The following is a 26,107-nucleotide window of genomic DNA, read 5'->3' as shown; positions in this document are numbered from 1 at the left end:
ACTCCCCAGAGACGGAGCGTTTCTCACACCTGACTCCGCCCATCCACCCCACCCACAAATCATACTTACTGCCAGATAAAATGCTGACAACATCAAACAGCTGACAACTTCCTGTTAAACCCCACAGCAAGTAAACACACAAACACACACACACACACACACACACACACACACACACACACACACACACACACACACACACACACACACACACACACACACACACACAGGTTATGGTGGCTCTGTAGTTCAGTAATAGAATATCGGCCCTATAAATAGCTTCCTGTCCTGCTGCCAGAGATGATGAACTCTGTCTGTGTACTAGATGACCTCATAACTACTGCATGCCTCTAACAACCTAACATTAATCTTAAACCCTAACCCTAACCCTAACCCCTGACCCCTAACCCTAACCCCTGACCTCTAACCCTAACCCTTGTCTAAACCACCCCTTTCCCCAACCATAATAGCAACATCTAACTGATCCCTGTCTTACCTTCTTCCACCACTAATCTGAAGTCATCTGGCCTGATCATCTAGACACCAGACACATATGTAAGGAGAAGTGAACATATTTCCTCAAGCCTTCTCTGCAAACATCTCTGCAGCACTAGCATGTGTGAACTAGCATGTGTGCTACCTACACACCTACCTTCCCACTCTGACTGAACATCCCAGCAGTAAGACAGGCAGAGAGGGACAGACAGAAATACTGAGTGATGAGCAAGAGAGAGAGAGAGAGAGGAGAGAGAGAGAGAGAGAGAGAGGAGAGAAAGAGGGAGAGAGAAGAGAGAGAGACAGTAAAAGCTTGAGAGAATGAGAGATTAGGGAACACACACACACACACACACACACACAAACACACGCGTGCGCGCACAGACACGCACACACACACGCACAAACACAACACACACACACACACACAGATACACAGACACACAGACACACACACACACAAACGCACACATAACATATTCTAGGAGGACTGATCTGATTGAATAGGGATCAGAAATCCGAATCTGTTTGTTGCTGTACCACCTCTGCTAGTTTTCTCTACTATAATAATGTCCATTCACTGGCCCTTATAGCCCTTATAGCCCTTTATAGCATCTATAGCCCTTATATATCCCTTATAGCCCTTTTATAGCCCTTATAGCATCTATAGCCCTTATATATCCCTTATAGCCCTTATAGCCCCTATATCCCTTATAGCCCCTATAGCCCTTATAACCCTTTATAGCCCCTATAGTCCTATTATAGCCCCTATAGTCCTTTATAGCCCCTATATCCCTTATAGCCCCTATAGCCCGTATAGCCCTTATAGCCCTTTATAGCCCCTATAGTCCTTATATCCCTTATAGCCCCTATAGCCCTTTATAGCCCCTAAACCCCTTTAGACCTTTATAGCCCGTATAGCTCTTATATCCCTTATAGCCCCTATAGGCCTTATAGCCCTTGTAGCCCCTATAGCCCTTATAGCCCCTATAGCCTTTATAGCCCCTATATAGCCCCTATAGCCCTTATGGCCCCTATAGCCCCTATAGCCCTTATAGCCTTTATAGCCCTTATTAGCCCCTATAGCCTTTATGGCCCTTATGGCCCCTATAGCCCTTATTAGCCTTTATAGCCCTTAATAGCCCCTATAGCAGGGGTACTCAACTGGCGGACCGCGGTCCGGATCCGGACCCGAACGCAGTCCTGTCCGGACCCAATCCCAATTCCTGATTAACTGGATACGGACCAAAACAAAACCGTAGCATTCATTTCAGGGCTATTGAAAAAACACTCCGTCACGAGTGTTACGTTTGCCACCCCCCCCTCAACAACAAGCCTGCCTGGTTGACGCTTCGCGAGCGGCGCGAGTGACTCGCGCGCTGTCGGTTCGAGAGGTTGTGCACCTCTCGAATTTTGTAACTTCGCGCCGCGCTTCAGCGCAATTAACAAAGTCACGTTTTCAGGGTTCATACACCTTTATAAGGTGGAATTAAAGCACTTGTACGTCACTTTCAAGGTCCATGTCAATATTTCCCAGCATGTTAAACATAATTAAGTTAAATATTTATACATATACTCTAAATAATTCGCTTTTTATCACATTATTTAATGGTTGTTTATTTTAAAAACGCCAATCTTCACGTCTTCACGTTCTCTCATGTTTCGTTCTGGAATTACAAGAGGCTCGTATTTGTTAACCTAATACAAGAGAATTGTTCAGTCAGACAGATATTTGTTGTGAAACCAAGTAGTTACAATTTCAAGCATTTTAAAGTACTTTAACCTAAATTCCAGCACTTTTCAAACCTGAAACATATAGCAACATTAAAATTGGTCAGGTAAATGTTCATTCCCCTGTTTTGAGGGGTGTTTCTACCACATATAGTTTCGGACAAAACGCCTATCGTGACGCTCGCGAAAGTATAAACGCCTCCACCGTTCGCGCACCCCCCCCCCCCCCCCCCCGCTCAACAACTTACGTTCGCCACCCCCCGCCGCACCGGACCTCAGGTCACAGGTATCTGCCAAATTGGACCGCGGACAAATTTAGTTGAGTACGCCTGCCCTATAGCCTTTATGGCCCTTATGGCCCCTATAGCCCTTATAGCCTTTATAGTCCTTATTTGCCCCTATAGCTCTGAGAGGAAATGGTGTCTAGAAGCAGGACAGGAGAGGCCTGAGCAGCTTGGCTGTGTTAGATTGGTTACACTGATTTGTCTAATTTGTTGTCTTTCTCCGTCCATCAGAACCGAGTCCAGAGGGACACCGAGATGGTCCACATATTTACTGTAACCCAGCTAGCAGTACCGGACGTGTCCGCTCAGTTCTGTTGGAAGGTGGCAGAGAGATACAGTCTGAACTGGCTGGTGGGGTTAGAGAACACTAGAGCAGAAAGAGAGAGAGAGAGAGAGGGGGGGGGGGGAGGGAGGGAGAGAGAGGGGGAGAATGAGAGAGAGAGAGAGAGAGGAGGGAGAGATAGAGAGAGAGAGAGAGAGACGGAGAGAGATAGAGAGAGAGGGAGAGAGGGAGAGGGAGAGGGAGGGAGAGAGAGAGAGAGAGAGAGAGAGAGAGACAGAGAGAGGGAGAGAGGGGGGGGAGAGAGGGAGGGAGAGAGAGGGAGAGAGAGAGAGAGAGAGAGAGAGAGAGAGAGAGAGAGAGAGAGAGAGAGAGAGAGAGAGAGAGGGAGATAGAGAGAGAAAGAGGGAGAGAGATAGAGAGAGAGGGAGAGAGAGAGAGCCTGGTCAGCATCTCTGTGTCTCAAATGTATGATCCAGTCTCCTCTGAACACTCTCTCTCCCTGTGGGCTTTGGCTGTCAACACTATGACACGCTGCACTCTGTACCAAATTCACTTTCGAAATGACAGTCAAATCCTGAGGACATTACCAGTAATTAAACTATCAGGTGTCCCTGTGCTCGTGCTAAACAGCCTGGGTGTCGTGTTCGGGCTCCGTGTCCTGCAGCCAGCCGGGAAGGCGGAGATTGATTGGTGAGGTCTGGAGACAGAAGCATCAGTCAGACACCACGGACAACAGCGCTGACCCAGCCTGCTTCTTGTGACCTCTGACCTCAGCAGATGAGCCTGACTGGAGTGACAGGTGGAACAGGTGGAGTTTAAGTAATGAGGCTCCTGTGCTTGACTGGGTCTGAGCCTGTGACCCTGAGGAGAATAGGTCATGTACTGTAGCCCTAACCCCTATCCCCTAAACCTTAACCCCTAAACCCTAACCTTAACCCTAACCCCCAAGCTTAACTCTAACCCCCAACCCTAACTTAACCCCTAAACCCTAACCCTAACCTCTAACCCTTAACTCTAACTCTAACCCCTAACCCCTACCTTAACCCCTAAACACTAACCTTAACCCTAACCCTTAAACTCAACTATAACCCCTAACCCCTACCTTAACCCCTAAACCTTAACCCTAACCCCTAACCCTTAACTCTAACTCTTGACTCTAAACCCTAAACCCCAACCCCTAAAACCACCTTGAGGAGAATCAGTGATGCAATGTATCCGGAATGGTTCAGAGGTCCATAGTGCAGAATGTTCTGAAGATTCTCTCTCTCTCACACACACACACACACACACACACATACACACACACACACACACACACACACACACACACACACACACACACTACCATTATGCTCAAAACCACTGTGTTGTCTGCAATAAAACTGTATCTTGAAAACACTTCAGTACTACATAATCCAGATTACCAGGCTGCCAGATTACCACATTCCCATGTCCACATCCGCACGATTTAAAAACAAACAAACAACACCAAACACAAGTCCAGCGTTGGGCAGTGCGGATGTGCTGCAGTCATGCGCAGGGTTGGGCGGCAATGGCGTCACGCGTCCCTGCGTGTTTACAGCCAGCACGCTGCCTTCGTCTTCCTCACCAACGGGGAGGCGTGCTGTCTGACAGACGCTCGCGGTGAGGCGCCGGCCGGCGGCAGAGAGGACGACGTTTGTTGTGACACTGAACCGTGTTTGTGTGTGCACGGTTCACTGGGATGGTAAATGTCTCCTCGAGCAGAGACGGGGAACGGAGGAGAGAAAAAGAGAGAGAGAGAGAGAGGGCGTAGTTCTCCGAGTCACCCAACACGCTGAGCCTCACTGAGTGAGAGTGGTGGAGGTGTGTTGACAAGGTGTGGTTCATATGTTTCTCCCTCACTACTGTACAGGGAACAGTAAATAAATGAGACACAACAGGGACACAGCCACGCAGAGACAGAGAAGGAAGGAGACAGGATGAACATGGACGAGGGGAGAGTTGAATCATCGAGTCCTGAGACAGTAGGCAGGCCATGGTGGAAGCTAGCCCAACAGAATCAGGTGTGTGTGTGTGTGTGTGTGTATGTGTGATAATAATGACTGTCATTATTTCTACAATCTCACCCTCTTGAAATCAGCAGCTGGGCTTTTTAAAGACCCACAAAAAAATGCTCTTGAGATGGGTAGAACTTAAAAGACCTTCTCAACCAACACACTTCTGAAGATCACTCCATCATAGATGAAGCGCCTAACGGCCACACAGCTCTGCCCTCGCTTACATTCCAACAACTTTCCTCGAGGTTCTGACAGCTGTTCGCTCCCACAAGAACAATAAATCCCGGGCGTTGACAGCCTCCAGGAGCAGAGAGACTCCCTCTGTCCAACAGCACATCACCCAGGTCAGGGGAGACGAGGGCACGAACAAGCAGAGGAGAGATGCAAATACCATCACCATTTACCTCAGGAAAGGTGCTGCAGCAATCTGTGGCAACGGTGAATTGAGTCTGTGTTACGTGAGTCCCAGGGCGGTTTTAGAAGGAGCAGGAGTGTGGAGGAGGGAGTGGGGAGGGTGATATGACGTTCATGGTGAGGCAGCTTCAGGGGGAGTGTGGTGGAATACACCACGGCATCCTCATGGACTTTACTGACCCGCCCCAAACCTTTGACACCATGAATCTCTTATGGAATGTGCTGCTTCTGACTGTCCGTCCAGCCATACTGGGTAGCATCATGTAGCTATTTCCTAATTTCACGGCAGCCTGTCTGGAGCAGATCGATCTGACCCTTGCCCTCTTGAAGCAGGGGTCATGCAGGGCTACACACTAGGTCTTGTACTTTTCAACATCTTCCGCCTACACACCATTGTCCATCTCTGAAACTGGGGGTTAGCTTTGTGTTGCCGTGAACCCCAGACTGAATCAGAGTCAGGAGATTCCTCACCATCGGCAGCTTGTCCTAAGCCGTATCTAAACACTTGGAAACCAGAGCCAGTCTGCCACGGGTGCTCAGGGACTCGCGAGTGCTGCTTTTATAATCAAGCAAAAGCAACCAGCAACAGCACCAACATTTAAATACCCGCTAATTATTTTGAGGACTGCATGATCGATCAAGAAATACAAACCAGATTAAACAAACACCAGCTGCTTTCACGGGGCTTCACCGTAAGGTTTTTGAGAACAAAAATCTCCACCAGTAAACACCAAAGCAAGCCATATGCACTCCTAGACAAACACACTCCAGCCATGCACACTCCCAGTTAAACACACTCCCAGCTAAACACACTACAACCAAACACACTCCAGCCATGCACACTCCCAGTTAAACACACTCCCAGCTAAACACACTCCCAGCCTTCTGTTCAGCTGTGAAGCCACTCCACTCCACAAACTACCCACTACACTACTCACTTCAAAGGACAGCAACACACACACACACACACACACACACACACACACACACACACACACACACACACACACACACACACACACACACACACACACACACTCACACTAACAGCAGGTGTGTTTGCTCTCGTTGTCTTTATGTTTCCTGTCCTGTAACTCCAATGAGTTCCTTCCCCATCTCTCTCTCTCTCTCTCTCTCTCTCTCTCTCTCTCTCTTTCGCCCTGAGGTTTGTATCTTTGCAACAGGCATGTCCAAACAGTTTTGCTTATGTTCACATGTTCCGTGGTTGGGGTGTGTGTGCACATGGTCTTGTATAAGCTTATGCTCCAGTGCACTGACATATATGTAGCTGTACTCTGAAGTGTCGTTTATACACAACAAACGCCAGATGCTCTTATACTCAGTGACCCATGAGAGGGTCACACACACACACACACACACACACACACACACACACACACACACACACACTAGTCATCACTAGTCTAGTCACACACATCACAATAGTCACACTAAATATTGAAAACTAAATATGGGATTTATTTATATAGTGACACTTCAATGCAAGAAGACACCTGCTAGTGTGTGTGTGTGTGTTTTATATAATTGTCTTTTATATAAATGTCACAAAGCAAGGACAACATTGTCCGGGACATGTAGTCACACTGTGTCCATGTGGTAGGAATGAACCAAGCTGTGTCATGAGATGAGATGACATTTCACAGCTCATGAGGAAACGGACACAACACAAGGCCTCCGTGTCATACAGACCCTGGGACGCAACCATTCAAAGAAATGGTTCTGAAATTTTGACTCTGATTCTGAAATCATTCTTAATTCCACTGTTACACTTTTGAAACAGCTTTTTCAGTTTATAAGAAAACCAATATTACATCACTCATAAGCACTAACGTTCATTCTACATAATTGTAAAACTTTATGTGAGTATTAGAAGGCTTTAGTCAGTAATAGAAAGGTTTATGTCATTCTGAAACCATGCTGCAATTGCTATGACGCTATGAGAGAGTCGAGTGGATTAACACACATGACAGAGGACACGACCCCACAGCCCGCCACGTGACATGACCCCACACCCAGACACGTGACATGATCCCACACTCAGCCACGTGACATGACCCCACACCCAGACACGTGACATGATCCCACACTCAGCCACGTGACATGACCCCACACCCAGACACGTGACACGACCCCACAGCCCGCCACGTGACATGACCCCACACCCAGACACGTGACATGATCCCACACTCAGCCACGTGACATGACCCCACACCCAGACACGTGACATGATCCCACACTCAGCCACGTGACATGACCCCACACCCAGACAGGTGACACGACCCCACAGCCCGCCACGTGACATGACCCCACACCCAGACAGGTGACATGACCCCACACCCAGACACGTGACATGACCCCACACCCAGACACGTGACATGACCCCACACCCAGACAGGTGACACGACCCCACACCCAGACACGTGACATGACCCCAAACCCAGACACGTGACACGACCCCACACCCAGACACGTGACATGACCCCACACCCAGACAGGTGACACGACCCCACACCCAGACACGTGACATGACCCCAAACCCAGACACGTGACACGACCCCACAGCCCGCCACGTGACATGACCCCACACCCAGACAGGTGACACGACCCCACACTCCGCAACGTGACACGACCCCACACCCAGACACGTGACACGACTCCACACCCAGACAAGTCACATGACCCCACACCAGACAGGTTACACGACCCCACACCCAGACACGTGACACAACCCCACACCCAGACACGTGACACGACCCCACGCCCATACACGTGACATGACCCCACACCCAGACACGTGACATGACCCCAGACTCCACAACGTGACACGACCCCACACCCCGTTACGTGACACGACCCCACACCCCGTTACGTGACACGACCCCACACCCAGACACGTGACACAACCCCACACCAGACACGTGACATGACCCCACACCAGACACGTGACACGACCCCACACACGTAACACGACCCCACACCCAGACACGTGACACGACTCCACACCCGCTACGAGACACGACCCCACACCCAGACATGTGACACGACTCCACACCCCGCTACGTGACACGACCCCACACCCAGACACGACTCCACACCCCGCTACGTGACACAACCCCACACCCAGACACGTGACGTGCCCCTGCATATTCCCCAGTCCAATCCAATTTTAAATCCTGAAATTCCTGTCATGCACATCACACCAACCCGGCTATGGTACTGTCCGATTGTCTGGTCAGTTTCAGGGCTTGCAGTGATACACACTGTAAGTCTGATCTGGAGTCAGTTTTGTCCTCTCATATTCTGACAAGCACAGATATTGGATGTGAAATGATCTGATCCTAGAACAGCTCTAGCATGCTGTCTGATGAGTTGGGTGGCATGCATCAAGGCAGGGAGGAGAGAAGCCACCCATGTGGAGTGTGACGCCTGCAGCCACAGATCTGGCATTACGCTGGCATGACTAATGAACGCACCGCCTGCCTGTACAAAGCCACGGATGAGACATCGCTCTATTATTAGAGCACGCACGCCACCCACATTCAGAAGGGTCAGAGGTCAGTGGGAGAGTCATGAGCCACTGTGGTCCTGCTCGTAGCCGTCGTGGCATTTGGGCTGATCTAAGGTCACCCTCCCAGGTTCATATTCTAACAGGTAACGTGAATTCAGGGTAAAGGAGGCTGCTCCTGTGTTGGGGTCAAAGGTCACAGTCTAAGAGGGAACAGAAGGCAAGAGGAGACAGACAGCATGTGGACGCTGCACACCCGCCCTCTGGGGAGAGAGAGAGAGAGAGAGAGAGAGAGAGAGAGAGAGTAATCCCTTCTTCAGAGCTCTGAGGAATGGAAGGCTTCATGGATGACAAAGACTGGAACACTGTTCACATCACCAACAAAGACCACCACCGTTCTCTCTCTCTCTCCCATTATTTCTCTCTCTCTCTCTCCCATTATTTCTCTCTCTCTATCTCTCTCACTCACTCTCTCTCTCCCATTATTTCTCTCTCTCTCTCTCTCTCTCTCTCTCTCTCTCTCCCATTATTTCTGTCTCTCTATATCTCTCTCTCTCACTCACTCTCTCTCTCTATATGGTCTTTCCCTCCGTATGCTATTTTTCACATATATACTTCCCCCAGTTCTGTCCTGTGTCTTTGTAAACCCCATGGTAGTGTCCCCTGTCTGTATCCTCCTCTTCCTCCTTCATCTGTCTGTCTTCTACTCTTCCTCACTCTTCCTCCCTCTCTCCTCATGTCCTACTCCAACCCTCTGCTGCCTTTGACGTTTGATTCATTACCAGGTGACCCTTCACTAAGCCGTCGGCTGGATGGTGTTTCTGGATGTTGGTGAACACCTATTCTTAGATGCTCTAATTACAGACCCAGAGCAGACATTTGAGTTAGACACAAGAGCCGTCAATCAATACATGAAACTCATCAAGGTCCTGCCTGGAACACATAAACCCTACACAGCAACACTTATTAACACAATATCACAATATTATTACTATTATTATAATACTTATTATCACAAGATTATTACTATTTTTAGTATTATAACACTTATTTTAGTATTTATCAGTATGTGAAAATTCCATAGATTATGTACTTGCTTAGGAAAGATTAAGTATTCAACCACTAGATTATTACAATCCCACAATTCCACTGGATTATCAGTATCCCACGATTCCACTGTGAAGATGAAGAGGCGTTTGAAGCGGAGAAAAGGAAATGAGAAAGCCACAACAAACAGGCTGTGTGTGTGCAGCCCCAGGCATGACAAACTGCTGTGAACTACGGAGCCATTCTGTTCATCAGTGAACGCACTGACACGCCAAGTTAGCGTAAGAGGTTAGCGTAAGGGATTAGCGTAAGAGGTTGCGTAAGATTAGCGTAAGGGGTGGTGAACAGGGCAAGCAGCCTGAGGTCGTTTAAGTTCGTGCTAGCTAGCTAAATATCACAAGCTAATTAGCATGATACATCATCATACGCGTCACGTCCAGCCCCTCCCTCCTCCCTGGTCCCGCCTAGCTCCCCGCTCCCATTCGTTCCTCCGTCTGTCTGTCACGCCCTCATCGTTAGTGCCCACACACCTGAGTCTCGTTTCACCGTCTTGTCTCTGTGTATAAAGAACCCCGAGTGTTTCATTCCCTTGTCGGTCATTCCTTGTTCCTCGTCACCCCTCTGTCTTCCCTTCTTCCTACTCTAGTTCACGTCCGGTTTTGCTTCCTCTCTATTGTTGGTTTGTGTTCCCTGTGTTTTACACTTGTGCGTTGGTTGGTTACGTTCCCCGTTATTAGTAATATTCTGTGGTTCGCTCTTTCGTGGTTTGTTTAGTGGTTCATTTATGCTACGGTGTTTCTGTGTTCTAGTTGCCCCTGTGTTCTTCGCTTCTCTTATGTACTCGGATTGTTAGTTTGTTAGTTGGTAGGTTCTCATGTGTTCATGTTCCCGGCTGTTTAACTTACCCGTTTTGGTTATGTCCTCTCCCTAGTGTTTAGAGTAGCCCCTAGTCTCATGTGTAAGCGCTGTATTCTGTTCTGTCATGGTCTTTTGTAATGTTGTTCTCTTTAAGTGTTTCCCCTAAAAGAGGATTGTCTGGTTGTATATTGTTTTATTTCTGTTATGTTTATTAAACCTCCCTAAACTTGCTTTTGCGTCACACCTGTCCCCACAAACGTTACAATACGCTAGAGGGTGTACGGGTCAAATAACACTGGTATGAGGTTTGTCTGGTGATATACAGTATACGGGTGATATACCAGCCCCGGTTCTGGACTGCTTTGCTTGGGGGGGCAGTAAAACATAATGAGGGGGCATGTTGATAGTCATGTTTATGAAGCCAGAAATATATTCAAGGCTTGATTTGTGCATGAATGATGACTATACTGGCTTAAAGTGATGTATTAGGTAAAGAAATAAAAATGCACATTTTCGAACTTAAAACTTAAAACACAATGATTAAAAAATACATGTTGATTATGTAAATGGAGAACAAAGATTATCTAATTGTATTTCATTTCAATACTGCCATTACTAATAGAACAACTCTATTTCTTGAAAGGCTGACAAATGTACCTATACACAGACTGAGAATATTCAAACATGGAAATAGGAATGAGTGAGAATATTTATATTACTGGGAAATTAAAATATAAAGAAAACAAAAGAATACAAATTCTGTTATAAAAGGGAGTATTCGTCACATTTCTATTTTGAAAAAGAAAAAAATATGAAAGTACATAAAATAAGAAATCTATCTACTGCACTTTAATGGTAAAAAATCTGGTAAAGTATTGAAGTTTTTATTGATGTTATGAAACGTACTGGTACAATGCGGTATTTATGCACAGTATAACAATACTGGCTGTGATGGCGAGGAATCGTTTAAACCAGGGATGTCAAAGTCAAAAACACAGAGGGCCAAAAAACCAAATTTGCTACAAGCCGAGGGCCGGACTGGTTCAATGTTTATTAAAACATATTGAAATGATTGCACATAGCCTATTGAACCAAGACCTAACACAGTGTATATTAGTTAATGTTTAAATGAATAAAGCACTATTTTCTTATGGATCTGTCAGTAATTTCAAGTGAAAACATTTTTCAACAGGCAAACAGATAAAAGCAAACTTCCTTCAAAGAAAAATCACATGAAGACACACAGAAGACACACAGGTTTACCTTTTACCTCCGTGAACATGTACTCTGCCTCCCACCTGGCTTGAAACCCGTTCTCAGTGTCCACCTTACGTTTAGTCATTTTTGAGAAGGGGGATAGCTGAACGTTGATGTCTGCTCTGACTGCTGATTTAGGTTTATACTTTCGCGAGTGACCATAGTGCGCGACTCCGAATTTTAATGTTGCTTTGTGTTGCAAGTTTGAAAAGTGCTGCAATTTAGGCTAAAGTACTTGAAAATGTTTTAAATTGTAACTACTTCGTTTCACAACAAATATCTGTCTGACTGAACAGTTCTCTTGTATTACGTTAACAAATACGAGCCTCTTGTAATTCCAGGACGAAACATGAGAGAACGTGAAGACGTTAAGTTTGGGGAAAATAAACAACCATTAAATAATGTGAATAAAAAGCGAATTATTTCGAATCATTTCGAGTATATGTATAAATATTTAACATATTTAAGTTTAACGTGCTGGAAAATATTGAAATGGACCTTTAAAGTGACGTACAAGTGCTTGAATTCCACCTTATAAAGCAGACCCTCCAGAAAGTCGCGATGTTGCGATTTGCAACTTCAACGCAACTTCAAGCAAACACCGCGAATTCAGGGCGGTGTTGCAACTTCAGCCAATCACCGCAACTTTCCCGCAAATTTGACCAATCACTGATGTCGTCTTGATGTGACGTCGACAAACTCCCGCCTTACTTCCGTATATACGTTCAAGAGGAGCAGACTGAAAGCAGCATGAGCGACGAAAATAACGGCAAAAAGATCGGGAAAAGCAGTATCCCTGTACACTACATGAAAGCGGGGATAAACTGTCCAGATCCGACCCGCGAATTGATTATCTATGCCCCCCTGGATGATATTTAATTACTATTAGAACCGGCCCGCAGGCCACAGCCGCCCGATGGTGTTTTGCACGCACAAACACTACATTCCCCACAATGCAACGGTAGCCCGCGAAGTCACTGCAGCGCACACAAGCGGCGAGGGTCTGAGATAAAGTTTATAAGTTTAAACTTTAAACTGAGATAAAGTTTAAAGTCAGAGATAAAGTTTATTTATCTCTGATCCATATCTATGAGTTACTAGTTCGCTCTGGCGCCAACCACTGGCGATCGATCTCGATATAATACTTAATTTGTGTCCATTTTACAGGCCGCCCGGTAACAACTTACGTTCGCTAACCCCGCCCCCCCCGTCAACAATTAATGTTCGCCACCCCCTCCAGGTTCAAATCTCACTTCAAGCGATCTTGAAAAGTTGGCAACCCTGAATAAATAGGTAAATAGATAATTAAAATGGACTACTAAATAGAGGAAACCATACAACATTTACTCCCTATTGTAATGTACTCACAAAAAAGCAAAAACACACCGCAACTTCCATCGCAATTTTTTTGAAAAACACCCGCAACATCAAACATTTTAGCCCGCAACAATCACAAAAAAGGCCCGCGAAATCCTGGTGGGACTGATAAAGGTGTATGAACCCTGCAGACGTGACTTTGTTCATTGCGCTGGCGGAGCCACTGCGATTACGTCATTTTCGCCGCGCGGACCCTCGCGACGCTTCGCGCTGCAGTGACTTCGCGGGCTACCGTTGCATTGTGGGGAATGTAGTGTTTGTGCGTACAAAACACCATCGGGCGGCTGTGGCCTGCGGGCCGGTTCTAATAGTAATTCAATATCATCCAGGGGGCCATAGATAATCAATTCGCGGGCCGGATCTGGCTCGCGGGCTTTGACTTTGACATATGTGGTTTAAACCATGAGCCGTGACGGCTTGCACGGGGGAAAGAGCAGCCTCGCGCGCTGTCGTGCACCTCTCGAATTTTGTAACTTCGCGCGCGCCGCACCTCAGCGCAATGAACAATGTCATGTTTGCCGGGTTCATACACCTATACAAGGTGGAATTAAAGCACTTGTACCTCACTTTAAAGGTCCAGTTCAATATTTCTCAGCACGTTAAACTTAATTAAGTTAAATATTTATACATATACTCAAAATAATTCGCTTTTTTAATCACACTTTCAAAACGCCCAATCTTAACGTCTTCACGTTCTCTCATGTTTCGTCCTGGAATTACAAGAGGCTCGTATTTGTTAACCTAAGACAAGAGAACTGTTCATTCAGACAGATATTTGTTGTGAAACGAAGTAATTACAATTTCAACATTTTCAAGTACTTTAGCCTAAATTCCAGCACTTTTCAAATCTGAAAAAGCAACATTAAAATTCGTCAGGTAAATGTTCATTCCCCTGTTTTTTATTACCACATATCGTTTCGGACAACACTGCGGGGCAAGTATTTAAACGCTTCCGCTGTTCGCGCAGGTTTAGGAGAAGCAAGTTAGCCTAACCGCTAACGGCTAATAAAATAATTTAAGCAACACCTATGTAAGAGGTGAGTAACATTAAAGCAACGAAAAACCACAGTTAAGCAAATATTACCATGTGGAAGTCAGTTTAAACTCAGAAGTGTTTACCAGTATACCTGTCTTTCACTCACACTAACAGAACATATACTGCCGAACTGAACCGTTTGGGGCGGTCTGCCGATTTTTATATGACTCAAAGAGCCAATCAGGAATAAGCAAGGAAATATCTTCACGCAGTAAAGCAAAATGCATTTTTGTGATTGGTTCAGATATAATAAAAAAAAGCCGTTGCTTGCATTGTGCTTGGGGGGGCAAAGACACAATTTGGGGGGGCAATGCCCCCCTCTGCCCCCCCCTAGCGCCGGCCCTGCGGGTATATACAGTATTCATGCATTCTGAAAGGTTTAACCTCTTTTAACACTTTTACCTCTTTAAACACTTTAACCTCTTTTAAGACATCCAGATGTGCTGTCCACAGTTCTCTCTGACGTGAGCCATGAGTTTGTTTCGTACGGAAGCCATGTACTGACTCTGGAGAGATACTGAACAACTTCCTGGCACACAACTACACCAAGATGGCAGCTAAAAAGCATTAATCTGTCTCCCTATGCTCGAATTGTTCTTCTGTTCAACGTGTGTTCGACCACCGCAGTTACACTCCACGATGGAGAACACCACCCTTACACACCCTCTCTCTCCGCAGGAGAAACAGAAAGGACTGATCTCATTAATGTGCTTTATTTTATGTGCTTTAGCTTTTGGAAAAGAGACTATCAAAGAACATATCAAAGAACGTGTGCTTGACAGGAAGCAGCACTGAAGAAGGGTGAAGCCGATCTCTTAAACAAACTTGGGTACTTTGAAACTAGTTCCAGGCACTGAACTGGGTTGAGACCAGTAACCAACACACTGTGCAGGCCCCACGTTCGGCGTGTTCTCCAGACCTGGCAGACAGGTCAACGTTTCTCCTTCACCTGGCTAACATGGTGGAGTTCAGAAGAACATTAACCAGGAGCAGTTATGAAAGCCAAGGACAACATTTCGACACCAACCAAGCAGACCGAATGGCTTCCCACACTGCCCACAAGACTACAGCAGCCAAAATCCACAAAATACCTTCCTTCTTACACGTAGTAATGCTAATGATTAGTACCAAAATAGCCCAAACGGCCCCAGATGATCCACAGTGTGGACACAACACCGCAGAAGTGTGAGGGGGGTGATCTTAAGACACTCTGACAGCTACACACCGTTGGCATATGGCTTAAACTACTTGGGTTAAAAATCTGAGGCTGCTCACTGACACTATTCAGATTGGTGTTTCACTACGGTTCACTACTCCCCTGCGGAAGACACCTGACAGAACTCAACTGTGGTTCTGGCACCCACAAGATGGTGCGTGTTTCCTGAGCAGCTGTGTGGTTCAGTTTTAGAAGGCTCATTAAAATGTTTTTTACTCAGTTTGACACATTTCTCTCGTTATTGTTTTGTAACTTCTAGCGGAGAACATATGAAATGTAGGCCCACAAAGCCACGAAGACCATCTGCAGTAGATGCAATACGGCAATTTCCACATTTATGTGGAATTTTGGTCCTTAAGGTTGGGCAGGACCGAGCTCCCTGACTAATTCCTGTGGCGTCCGAGCCGAACCCCAACACACCACGGACTCCACATCTGCATTCCGATATATCTGAACACTGAGAACTTGAGTGAACGGGTGGAAATGTTAGCCTGCTCGCGTTTGCAACAAAGAAAAAATGCAGTGAGTCGCGACAGATGAAAAGTTTTGTCTGTGCACACGTTGTGGTGAACGCAGCAGTTCGTCTGTGTATCGTTAAGTACGGTCAGTAAGTAAATACGGTCTGTGCTCTCAAGTCTTCTGTTTTGGCCGGGAAACCACCGTATTTTACCCCTCTTTCCCGTCGTCCTCCCGTATTAATATTTTCTCGTAAATTTCCCAGCATTATAAAATAATCATTTTCTAAAAAGCATTCACGTACTTCTCCAAAATTAATCAAGTCTGTAGTCTTGCGAGAATGTCAAACTGCAGTAGCACGAGTGTCAGTTCTCGCGAGATTAGTGCTCACAGCGGGAACAACAAACCCGACAAACAAATCAGAGAGGGATGAATGGAACGAGTGAAGACTTCGTGTAAGATATAAGGGGTCTTGGACCTTGGGTGGGCTGGTGGGAATGTTCGCAGCCACCAGAGGAAATTTCCCTTATTTTTAAATCAAACACTTGACAGGTATGAGTCTGCGTGTTGTAAGTATGGTCAGTTCGTCTGTGGATGCAGGTGTATTAGACACAGGAAGACACAAGGAAGATTTAACACTGAGTGGGTGAGTTTGTGTGTGTGTGTGTGTGTGTGTGTGTGTGTGTGCAGGGGCGCAGATGGCACTGGGGACAGGGGGGACATGTCCCCTCCAGATTTATATTGACCCCATCCGAAATCTAGCATCTACAAGCATAAACGTATATATTGTACATCTTGGTCCCCCTCACTTCAGAATTTACATCTGCGCCGATGTGTGTGTGTGTGTGTGTGTGAGTGCGTGCGTGTCGGTGTGTGCATGCATGAGTATGCATACATGCGTGTGTGTGTGTGTGTGTTGTTGAAGTGGTGACTTACATTGAATCACTTGCTTTTCGTCACAACAACGTACAAAGCATTCATTGTACCATCATTTACCACTGCTCCCTCTCTCCCCCTCTCCTGCTCTCTACCCCTCTAATATCTCTCTCTCTCTGTGGTCGAAGAGTACCTAAATGAATGGACAAAAGTCTGACTTTTAATTAACTTCAAATCTGTCAGTCTGTCGTGTTCTATGCCAAAAAGCATGTCAGATCCTGCTCCATTTAATCTTTAAGGGATTTTCTCTCCCACACTCTCTATCTCTCTCTCTCTCTCTGTCTCTCTCTCTCTCTCTCTCTCTCTCACACACACACACACACACACACACACACACACACACACACACACACAGGCTAGTGCTTCCAGGTTTTGGCACATCCTGCACTGCCGTTCTTGGTCCCTAAAGGGGAAGCCCAGAATTATTATTATTCTCTCTCTCTCTCTCTCTCTCTCTCTCTCTCTCTCTCTCTCTCTCTCTCTCTCTCTCTCTCCCAATCATGTGTGATGCGGGAGGCTCAACCGCGCTCCACCCGTCCGGCAGCAGTAACCCCCCCCGACCCCGCCCCCTCCCCTGTGGCCAATCCCGAGGCCCGAGGAGCCCATGATGTCAGTGTGCAGGTGGGACTGGAACAAGAGGCCACGCCCACATCTGGAGAACTGACATCAACAAGACGAGAGAAAAACGCAGAGCAAAAAAAAAACGAATTATGAAAGGTGCACCTCATATTTCTCTGATACACACACACACACACACACGCTCACACACAAGGGGCTGGGTGAAGCAAAATACACACACACACACACACACACACACCTGCTTGTCTGAACAGGCTCAGCTCAAAATTAAAGCCTGCCAAGGGTCAAATATGGATGTAACGAAAACACACACACACACACACACACACACACACACACACACACACGGCATGCTACTACAGCTCCTCTCTTAAACCCAGCAATAGGGCAGTACAGCCTGTCAGAAAGTGTCCACTCTCTCTCTCTCTCTCTCTCTCTCACACACACACACACACACGCACGCACACACACACACACACACACACACACACACACACACACACCCTGTCTAGTTTCCTGCCTGGCCAGTGCTGATGAGTGTGCTGGTTTTGTGGTGACTGGGGAAGTCATGCCTCATGCATGTTTGGGTGCAGACAGATCGTGCGTGTCTGAGGGTGTTGTGTCATGTCTGCTGTCCTGCTGCCTGTTACCCCTTCATACACTTCTCCTCTCTCTCTCTCTCTCTCTCTCTCTCTCTCTCTCCCTCTCTCTCTCTCTCTCTCTCTCTCTCTCTCTCTCTCTCTTTCTGCAGGTGTCAGCTGGTTCTATATGACACTGTTAAATACCTCCATTGTGTGCCCACAGCTGTCTATGGTTTCCTAAAGCTCACCTGGTCTCACATATACACACACACACACACACACACACACACACACACACACACACACACACACACACACACACACATCCATTTTAACACTGAAAGGTGATAACAGTTTTTTTCCTGCACTGAATGAATGCTTGGTAAGGAATGCTCATTATACAGAGGGGTAAAAACAGCACTGTGAGGGTGTGCAGCACCTGATCACTAGAGAGTGTTCCTCTCTGAGCAGCTGAGCTGTGTCACCTAAAGGTGCCCCTTCAAACCATCACACTGCATCCTGGGTAGAACCTCCCAAGGTCAGCCTGTGCTTTTAATATAGCACATAAAACAGTCATGTACAAACAGGGCAGACGTCTGAGGTGAGACGAGACGAGATGAGACATGTATGGACAGGCCAGACGTCTGAGGTGAGACAGAGATAGACATATAGAGCTGCAGTCCCATGTGAGCCATGTGAGAAAGTGGAAGGATAAGGGTGAAGGAGAGTGGATGGGGGTGTGGAGGATGAGAAGAAGGGAAACGAGACACAAAGGGAAGAATGGAGAGATGATGAAATAAAGAGATATTTCTTTGAGAAATGTTGAGACATTCCACTTTGCATTTTCAACCTCACAATAAATATGACCCTCTCTCCCTCCCTCTCTCTCTCTCTCTCTCTCCCTCTCTCTCTCTCCCTCCCCTCATTACCACCTCTCTCTCCATGAGGCCCTGCCTCCAGCTGCCCTGATAAATAAGGCTTTGAGGGCGTTGGGTAGTGTGCGTTTCTCACAGTTCCTCCCACAACGCAGGCTCTGAGCCTGAGGCTAGCCTTTGATGTCATAGGGGGAGAGGCAACTCGGCCTCAGAGACGTAAAAGAATTACACAAAACACATCGTTATATGGACAAATAGATCAAAGTAGGCCATTCATAGCCATGAAAGACTGGATGAGACAACCAGAAACACGGAGTCAATAACCCCAAGTGAAAGAAAGACACCAGGAACTGAAGAAACGGCACTCGTTTATAAAATCAAACGCATTATATTTGGGTATGACCGGGAATGTGTGTGAGTGAGTGTTCATTCACTCAGAGAGAGAGAGAGAAAGCGAGAGAGAGAGAGAGAGAGAGAGAGGGGGGAGGGAAGAAGTTAATGGCTTCAGTATCTGCCACATTGCTGGTCAAAATGTTTTGCCTTTTACTTTGGTTGTGAGTCATTTGTCTGGTCTGTTGGGTGCAGCTATGATGCTATCACGCTATAACAGCTATCACAGTATAACAGCTATCACAGCTATCACGCTATAACAGCTATCACGCTATCACAGCTATCACGCTATAACAGCTATCACAGCTATCATGCTATCACAGCAATCACGCTATCACAGCAATCACGCTATCACAGCTATCACGCTATCACAGTTAGTACGCTATCACAGTTAGTACGCTATCACAGCTATCAGCTATCACAGCTATCACGCTATAACAGCTATCACAGCAGTCATGCTATCACAGCTATCACGCTATCACTGCTATCACAGCTAGTACGCTATCACAGCTATCATGCTATAACAGCTATCACAGCTATCATGCTATCACGCTATCACAGCAATCACGCTATCACAGCTATCACGCTATCACAGCTATCACGCTATCACAGCTAGTACGCTATCACAGCTATCACGCTATAACAGCTATCACAGCAATCATGCTAACACAGCTATCACGCTATCACAGCTAGTACGCTATCACAGCTATCACACTATAACAGCTATCACAGCTATCACGCTATCACAGCTATCACGCTATAACAGAGCTATTATGCTATAAGCTACAACCCCCCCCCCCCCCATATCACACTATAACAGCTATCACAGCTATCACACTTATAACAGCAATCACGCTATCACACTATCACAGTTAGTACGCTATCACAGTTAGTACGCTATCACAGCTATCAGCTATCACAGCTATCACGCTATAACAGCTATCACAGCAGTCATGCTATCACAGCTATCACGCTATCACTGCTATCACAGCTAGTACGCTATCACAGCTATCATGCTATAACAGCTATCACAGCTATCATGCTATCACGCTATCACAGCAATCACGCTATCACAGCTATCACGCTATCACAGCTAGTACGCTATCACAGCTATCACGCTATAACAGCTATCACAGCAATCATGCTAACACAGCTATCACGCTATCACAGCTAGTACGCTATCACAGCTATCACACTATAACAGCTATCACAGCTATCACAGCTATCACGCTATCACAGCTATCACGCTATAACAGAGCTATTATGCTATAAGCTACAACCCCCCCCCCCCCCCCCATATCACACTATAACAGCTATCACAGCTATCACACTTATAACAGCTATCACGCTATCACAGCTATCACGCTATAAGCTACAACCCCCCCCCCCCCCCCCCCCGGTACGTCGGTTTAATTCAGGTAAAAACAGCCAGTTCAGGTTAACTTAGTTCAGGTCAGATTAACAGTCCAGTTTAACACAGAGTTCAATTTAACAGTTCAGCCCGGTTCAGTTCAACAGTTCAGTTTAACACAGTTCTGTTCAGTTCAGTTTAACACAGTTCTGTTCAGTTCAGTTTAACACAGTTCTGTTCAGTTCAGTTTAACACAGTTCTGTTCAGTTCAGTTTAACACAGTTCTGTTCAGTTCAGTTTAACACAGTTCTGTTCAGTTCAGTGTACTATATCTTTACTGGCATGACTATAACACATTCAATATTCTGAAAGCATTTCCAGATTTTCAGCTGAATCTATATAAAAAATGACTAGTTCTAGTTCCTTTTCTTCACTTTCTCTCATTCTTTCCCTCTTTTTCTTTCACTACCACCCGCTCAGAATACACGTGTGTGTGTGTGTGTGTGTGTGTGTGTGTGTGTGTGTGTGTGTGTGTGTGTGTGTGTGTGCGTGTGTGCGTGTGTGTGTGTGTGTGTGTGTGTGTGCACTTCCTCTCTGTAAGGCATTATAGGTAGGATCATCACCGCGGGTACCATCTCACTGATGCATGCTGGGAAAACAGCCCCCTCGCTGTGAGATTCACTTCAGCCTGGCCATGATAGACCCACTTCTATTGATTCTAGTATTCTCACACCTTTTACACAACTCCGTTTATAAAGCACAGACCGTGTGTGTGTGTGTGTGTGTGTGTGTGTGTGTGTGTGTTACTGATGCCACCCACCCCCCTCCATTTGTAAATAAGAACAACAGAATAATAATAATAATCAATAATAATATTTATATCTGTACATAGCAAATATTTCTGTAGCATTATTTTTGGCTTTAACTCCAAAGCCTCAAACTGCTTTATACATTAAAAAAAATTCTTAATTCAGACGTCATAACCTGAATTCCGCTCCAGGGGGCGTGTTCTTAATTCAGACGTCATAACCTGAATTCTGCTCCAGGAGGCGTGTTCTTAATCCAACGGTCATAACCTGAATTCAGCTCCAGGGGGCGAGTTCTTAATCCAGACGTCATAACCTGAATTCAGCTCCAGGGGGCGTGTTCTTAATTCAGACGTCATAACCTGAATTCAGCTCCTGGGCTGCGAAGCTGCTTCCATCACACACAGCCCACTCTTCCTCACAACTGGCACTTCCTGTGTAATTTCAGTGGCCAGTGTACCACGACGCGCTCTGAAAAGCTAGTCAGCAGGATGAAGAAGTGAAGGGTGTTCGCTATACGCCCGAGAGCCCAGTCAGAACAGAACTCGCGCACCTAATTCACATCTCTGACTATAATAACAGACACGAGATCACTGCGCCACAGGAGATCACGTGTAACGCTCACTGGTTATGTCTTCTGTGTTGTTTGGTCTTGCGTTATTTGATTTACTGCTGTTTCTGTGCTCAACACAGACTAGCGTGTGTGCACTTCAAAGTCATGTTCTCTCTATCTGCTGTTAATGAAGAGGAGAGAGATCTCAGGCCACTGCCGTGAACCTCGTCCCCGACACCCCTGTGGCTGTGGCTACATCTCAAAACCCGGTGAAACGATTGTTTGCTGAAGTGTGGAGAAAAGTGTTGGTCTGAAACCCTGACGCCTGTTTTAAACAGCCTCCAGCTACATGGTAATGGAGAGTGAAACACACACACACACACACACACACACACACACACACACAGACACACACACACACACACTCACTCTCACACACACACATACTCACTCACTCACTCACTCACACACACAGACACTTCATCACTTACTTCATCAGTTACTCAACTAACGCCAGCTAGGTTATACACCCCACATGCCTGCAGTATACCAATGTAATGACACTGTGCACACACACATGCACACACATGCAGACACATTTGTCATCAACTGTTCACACACAAGCCCACTGAGCTAAATCTCCTCCCAGGAATTACACAGTTCACAAGATTTGATGAGGGAAATATATCAGGGTTTGGTGTGGTGCCCTGACTCCACTCCCTGACTCTCACACAGACCTACGAGCCTTCACCCTGACTCTCATACAGACCTACGAGTCCCCACCCTGACTCTCATACAGACCTACAAGTCCCCACCCTGACTCTCACACAGACCTACGAGTCCCCACCCTGACTCTCACACACAGACCTATGAGTCCCCACCCTGACTCTCACACACAGACCTACGAGTCCGCACCCTGACTCTCACACAGACCTACGACTCCCCACCCTGACTCTCACACACAGACCTCCGAGTCCCCACCCTGACTCTCACACACAGACCTACGAGTCCCCACCCTGACTCACACACAGACCTACGAGTCCCCACCCTGACTCTCATACACAGACCTACGAGTCCCCACCCTGACTCACACACAGACCTACGAGTCCCCACCCTGACTCTCACACACAGACCTCCGGGCCCCCACCCTGACTCTCACACAGACCTACGACTCCCCACCCTGACTCTCACACAGACCTCCAGGCCCCCACCCTGACTCTCACACACAGACCTACGAGTTCCCACCCTGACTCTCACACAGACCTACGAGTCCCCACCCTGACTCTCACACAGACCTCCAGGCCCCCACCCTGACTCTCACACACAGACCTACGAGTCCCCACCCTGACTCTCACACAGACCTACGAGTCCCCACCCTGACTCTCACACAGACCTCCAGGTCCCCACCCTGACTCTCACACACAGACCTCCAGGCCCCCACCCTGACTGTCTCACCACTTGCTGAGCTCATAGGGGGTGAGATGTGATTGGCTGGCTGGTGCATAAACAGAGCAGATGACGGCAGCCCTAGTCACAGCTGTCAGACAACAGCGTGTTTACAAAAACAATACAAGACCAATAACACGAGATCGGGAGACTCCACATCTGGGTTCAGAGAGACAGACAGAACACAGAGAGAGACAGATAAAAGAGGGATATAGAACACACACAGAGAGAGGGAGATAGACAGAAAAAAGACAGAACACAGACACATTCTTTCTTTCTCTTTTTTTCTGCATGTCTCTCACAGAGAAATAGATTCAGAGATACAGAAGAGAGAAATACACCCAGAGAGAGAGAGAGAGAGAGAGAGAGAGAGAGAGAGAGAGAGAGAGAGAGAGAGGTCCTGTTCTTGTGGACTGGTGTTGGACTGGTGTTGGACTGGTGTTGCCAGGTTTAGTGTAGAACCCTTACCACTGTGAACTTGTGGCTACAGCGTGAGGACTACAGGAGGTTCACGTGTCAGCAATTTATAATGACACTGTCTTCCAAATTCCATCACATTTTTGGCTGGTAAAATAAATAAACGTTGCCGACACGAAAAAGGGACAGGTGTGGTATTTCTCAAAGAGATGTATCCCTATTAGATTATATTTATCCGGGATGTTCTAGATTATTAATCTTGGGCAATATTACTGTAATCCGGGTCAGAAAAATAGCAACAGTGTTCCATTATTGCTACCAACCCTCACAATGCTGCAAATTCATGAGATTAGATGGAGGTTTGATGAGAGATTGATGGAGTTACGGGTGCAGAGTGCATGAAGCTGCAGCTACAGAGGAACACAACATCTACATGGTGTCCAGAGCGTAAGTGGTCACCCGGGCCATGTTTAGCAGACGGGCGGCGGACAACAGAACGTCTCTGGTTTGTTTGTGTTCTCTCCTCCTGGACGAGCTCGTGTTTGGACGAGCTGTCATCATGAAGTCCTTTCAGAGAACACCAAACACAAGGGTGGTCCAGATCAGAGGGGTGGGAGATGAAATGGCGTATTTGTAGATTAGAAAGATACGAATCTTTCACCATAATCCTCAAGATGGGAAAAATAAAATAATATAAAATAAGATAAATAAAACAATGTTTAACCGTGCATGTGTACACCGTCTCAGCAGGCTGCTCCCAGCTGAAGAGAGAAGGTGTGTGTGTCTCACAGAGAGTGTTTCTGATTACTGCCATTCTGACCAGGTGTTGTGGATGGCATTTAAACAAGGCAGAGTGTAGTTGAATAATGTGTTCATATTTTGTGGTACTAAGATAGTACCTGACCTTTGAAAAGGTCTTTTCTTGCTCTCTCCCTCCCCCCTATTTCCCTCTGTCTCTCTCTCTCTCCATCTCTCTCTGTCTCTCCCTCTCTCGTCAGTCCCTCCTGATGTTGATATATCTATCCATCTGTCCTGCCTGCATGCTGTAAGTCCCTGTGTCTGTGAGTGAGAGAGGACTTCATTTTACAGCCAGAAGGACACATTCAATTTACACCGTGCAGCTCATTTAAGTTTGGCACTGAACAGACTCTCTGCACAACACCACCGCTGCGGAGGAAAGGCCTCTGAAAGGCCTCCGTACCTGATGGTACGACAGCTATGCCCTTCGCTGATATATTTACAGTCTTTCTCCATGTCCTCCTCCAGGTGGTCTTTCTCCTTTTTCAAGTCCGGGTCCTCTGTCAGACGTCTGGGAGCTTGAGGGTCTTGCAGAGTATCTCAGTTGCACCAGGACTGCGCTCTTCTGGATGGAGATCTCTGATGTTGTTCCTGGGATCTGCAGGACCCTCACCCCCAGATGGGGATCACATCTACCACAGGAACCACGGGTACCTTCACCTTCCAACGTCTTCACCAGCTCTTCTCTCAGCTGCTGGTCTTTCTCTAGTTTGTTGTGATTCTTGGTCCTGATGTTGCCGTCACTGTGGATCACTACATCACTATGTAGTCACTCCCTCAGTGTTCACTCCCTCAGTGATCACTCCCTCAGTACTCACTCATTCAGTAGTCACTCATTCAGTAGTCACTCCCTCAGTATTCACTCCCTTGGTAGTCACTCCAATGTCACTGCAGTGTATTTCAGTGGAAGCAGGTACATCTCACACGTGACTGGTGCGGTCGGTCTGACTGGCCTCTGGGTTTGTCTTCCACAGCTCCATCAGGTTTTCGATACAGGGTTTTGGAGTAGCGTTGATGTCATGGAGCCTCAAGCCCTTCACCGTGTGAGGTATTAAATCACAGACTTGAATCATAGCTAATCCAGGTTGGCCCGTCTGGTCCTACAGTTTCGAGCGTCTGTTTTATCCAGCAGTATTCTGACGCGTGGCTCCTCGCATGTCTGTTCAAACGCCTTTCTGGGCTCCACTCGTCTACCAAACCTCCACGTGTCTACTCATCTTACCCGCAAAGACACCTGACAGGATCCTCCATGTTTTTGAGAGGCAGGTAGTCTGCCGGAAGGATCATGTACGATCTTCAGTTAACCAATCAGAGTGGGATCTATCCATTAGTGAGATAGAGAAAGACCGTTAGAGA

At 46.8% G+C, this 26,107-nt stretch overlaps 1 protein-coding gene across 1 annotated transcript in view; it reads right to left on the bottom strand.

Moving 5' to 3' along the window:
- Positions 1-25,824, bottom strand: part of LOC143501941 (glypican-1-like) — a 61,444-nt gene extending 35,620 nt beyond the window's left edge. The window contains exons 1-3 of the mRNA XM_076995099.1: positions 25,676-25,824; positions 25,406-25,479; positions 25,155-25,251 (exon numbers count right to left, since the gene is read on the bottom strand). Of these exons, the coding sequence (XP_076851214.1) occupies positions 25,155-25,251; positions 25,406-25,479; positions 25,676-25,824 (320 nt within the window). The remainder of the gene's footprint in view (positions 1-25,154; positions 25,252-25,405; positions 25,480-25,675) is intronic.
- Positions 25,825-26,107: the final 283 nt, after the last annotated feature.

The sequence above is a fragment of the Brachyhypopomus gauderio genome, unplaced genomic scaffold (assembly GCF_052324685.1).
Source record: "Brachyhypopomus gauderio isolate BG-103 unplaced genomic scaffold, BGAUD_0.2 sc181, whole genome shotgun sequence".
Taxonomy (NCBI): domain Eukaryota; kingdom Metazoa; phylum Chordata; class Actinopteri; order Gymnotiformes; family Hypopomidae; genus Brachyhypopomus; species Brachyhypopomus gauderio.
Note: the sequence above shows the minus strand (reverse complement) of the source record. Positions and strands in the feature narration are given on the sequence as shown.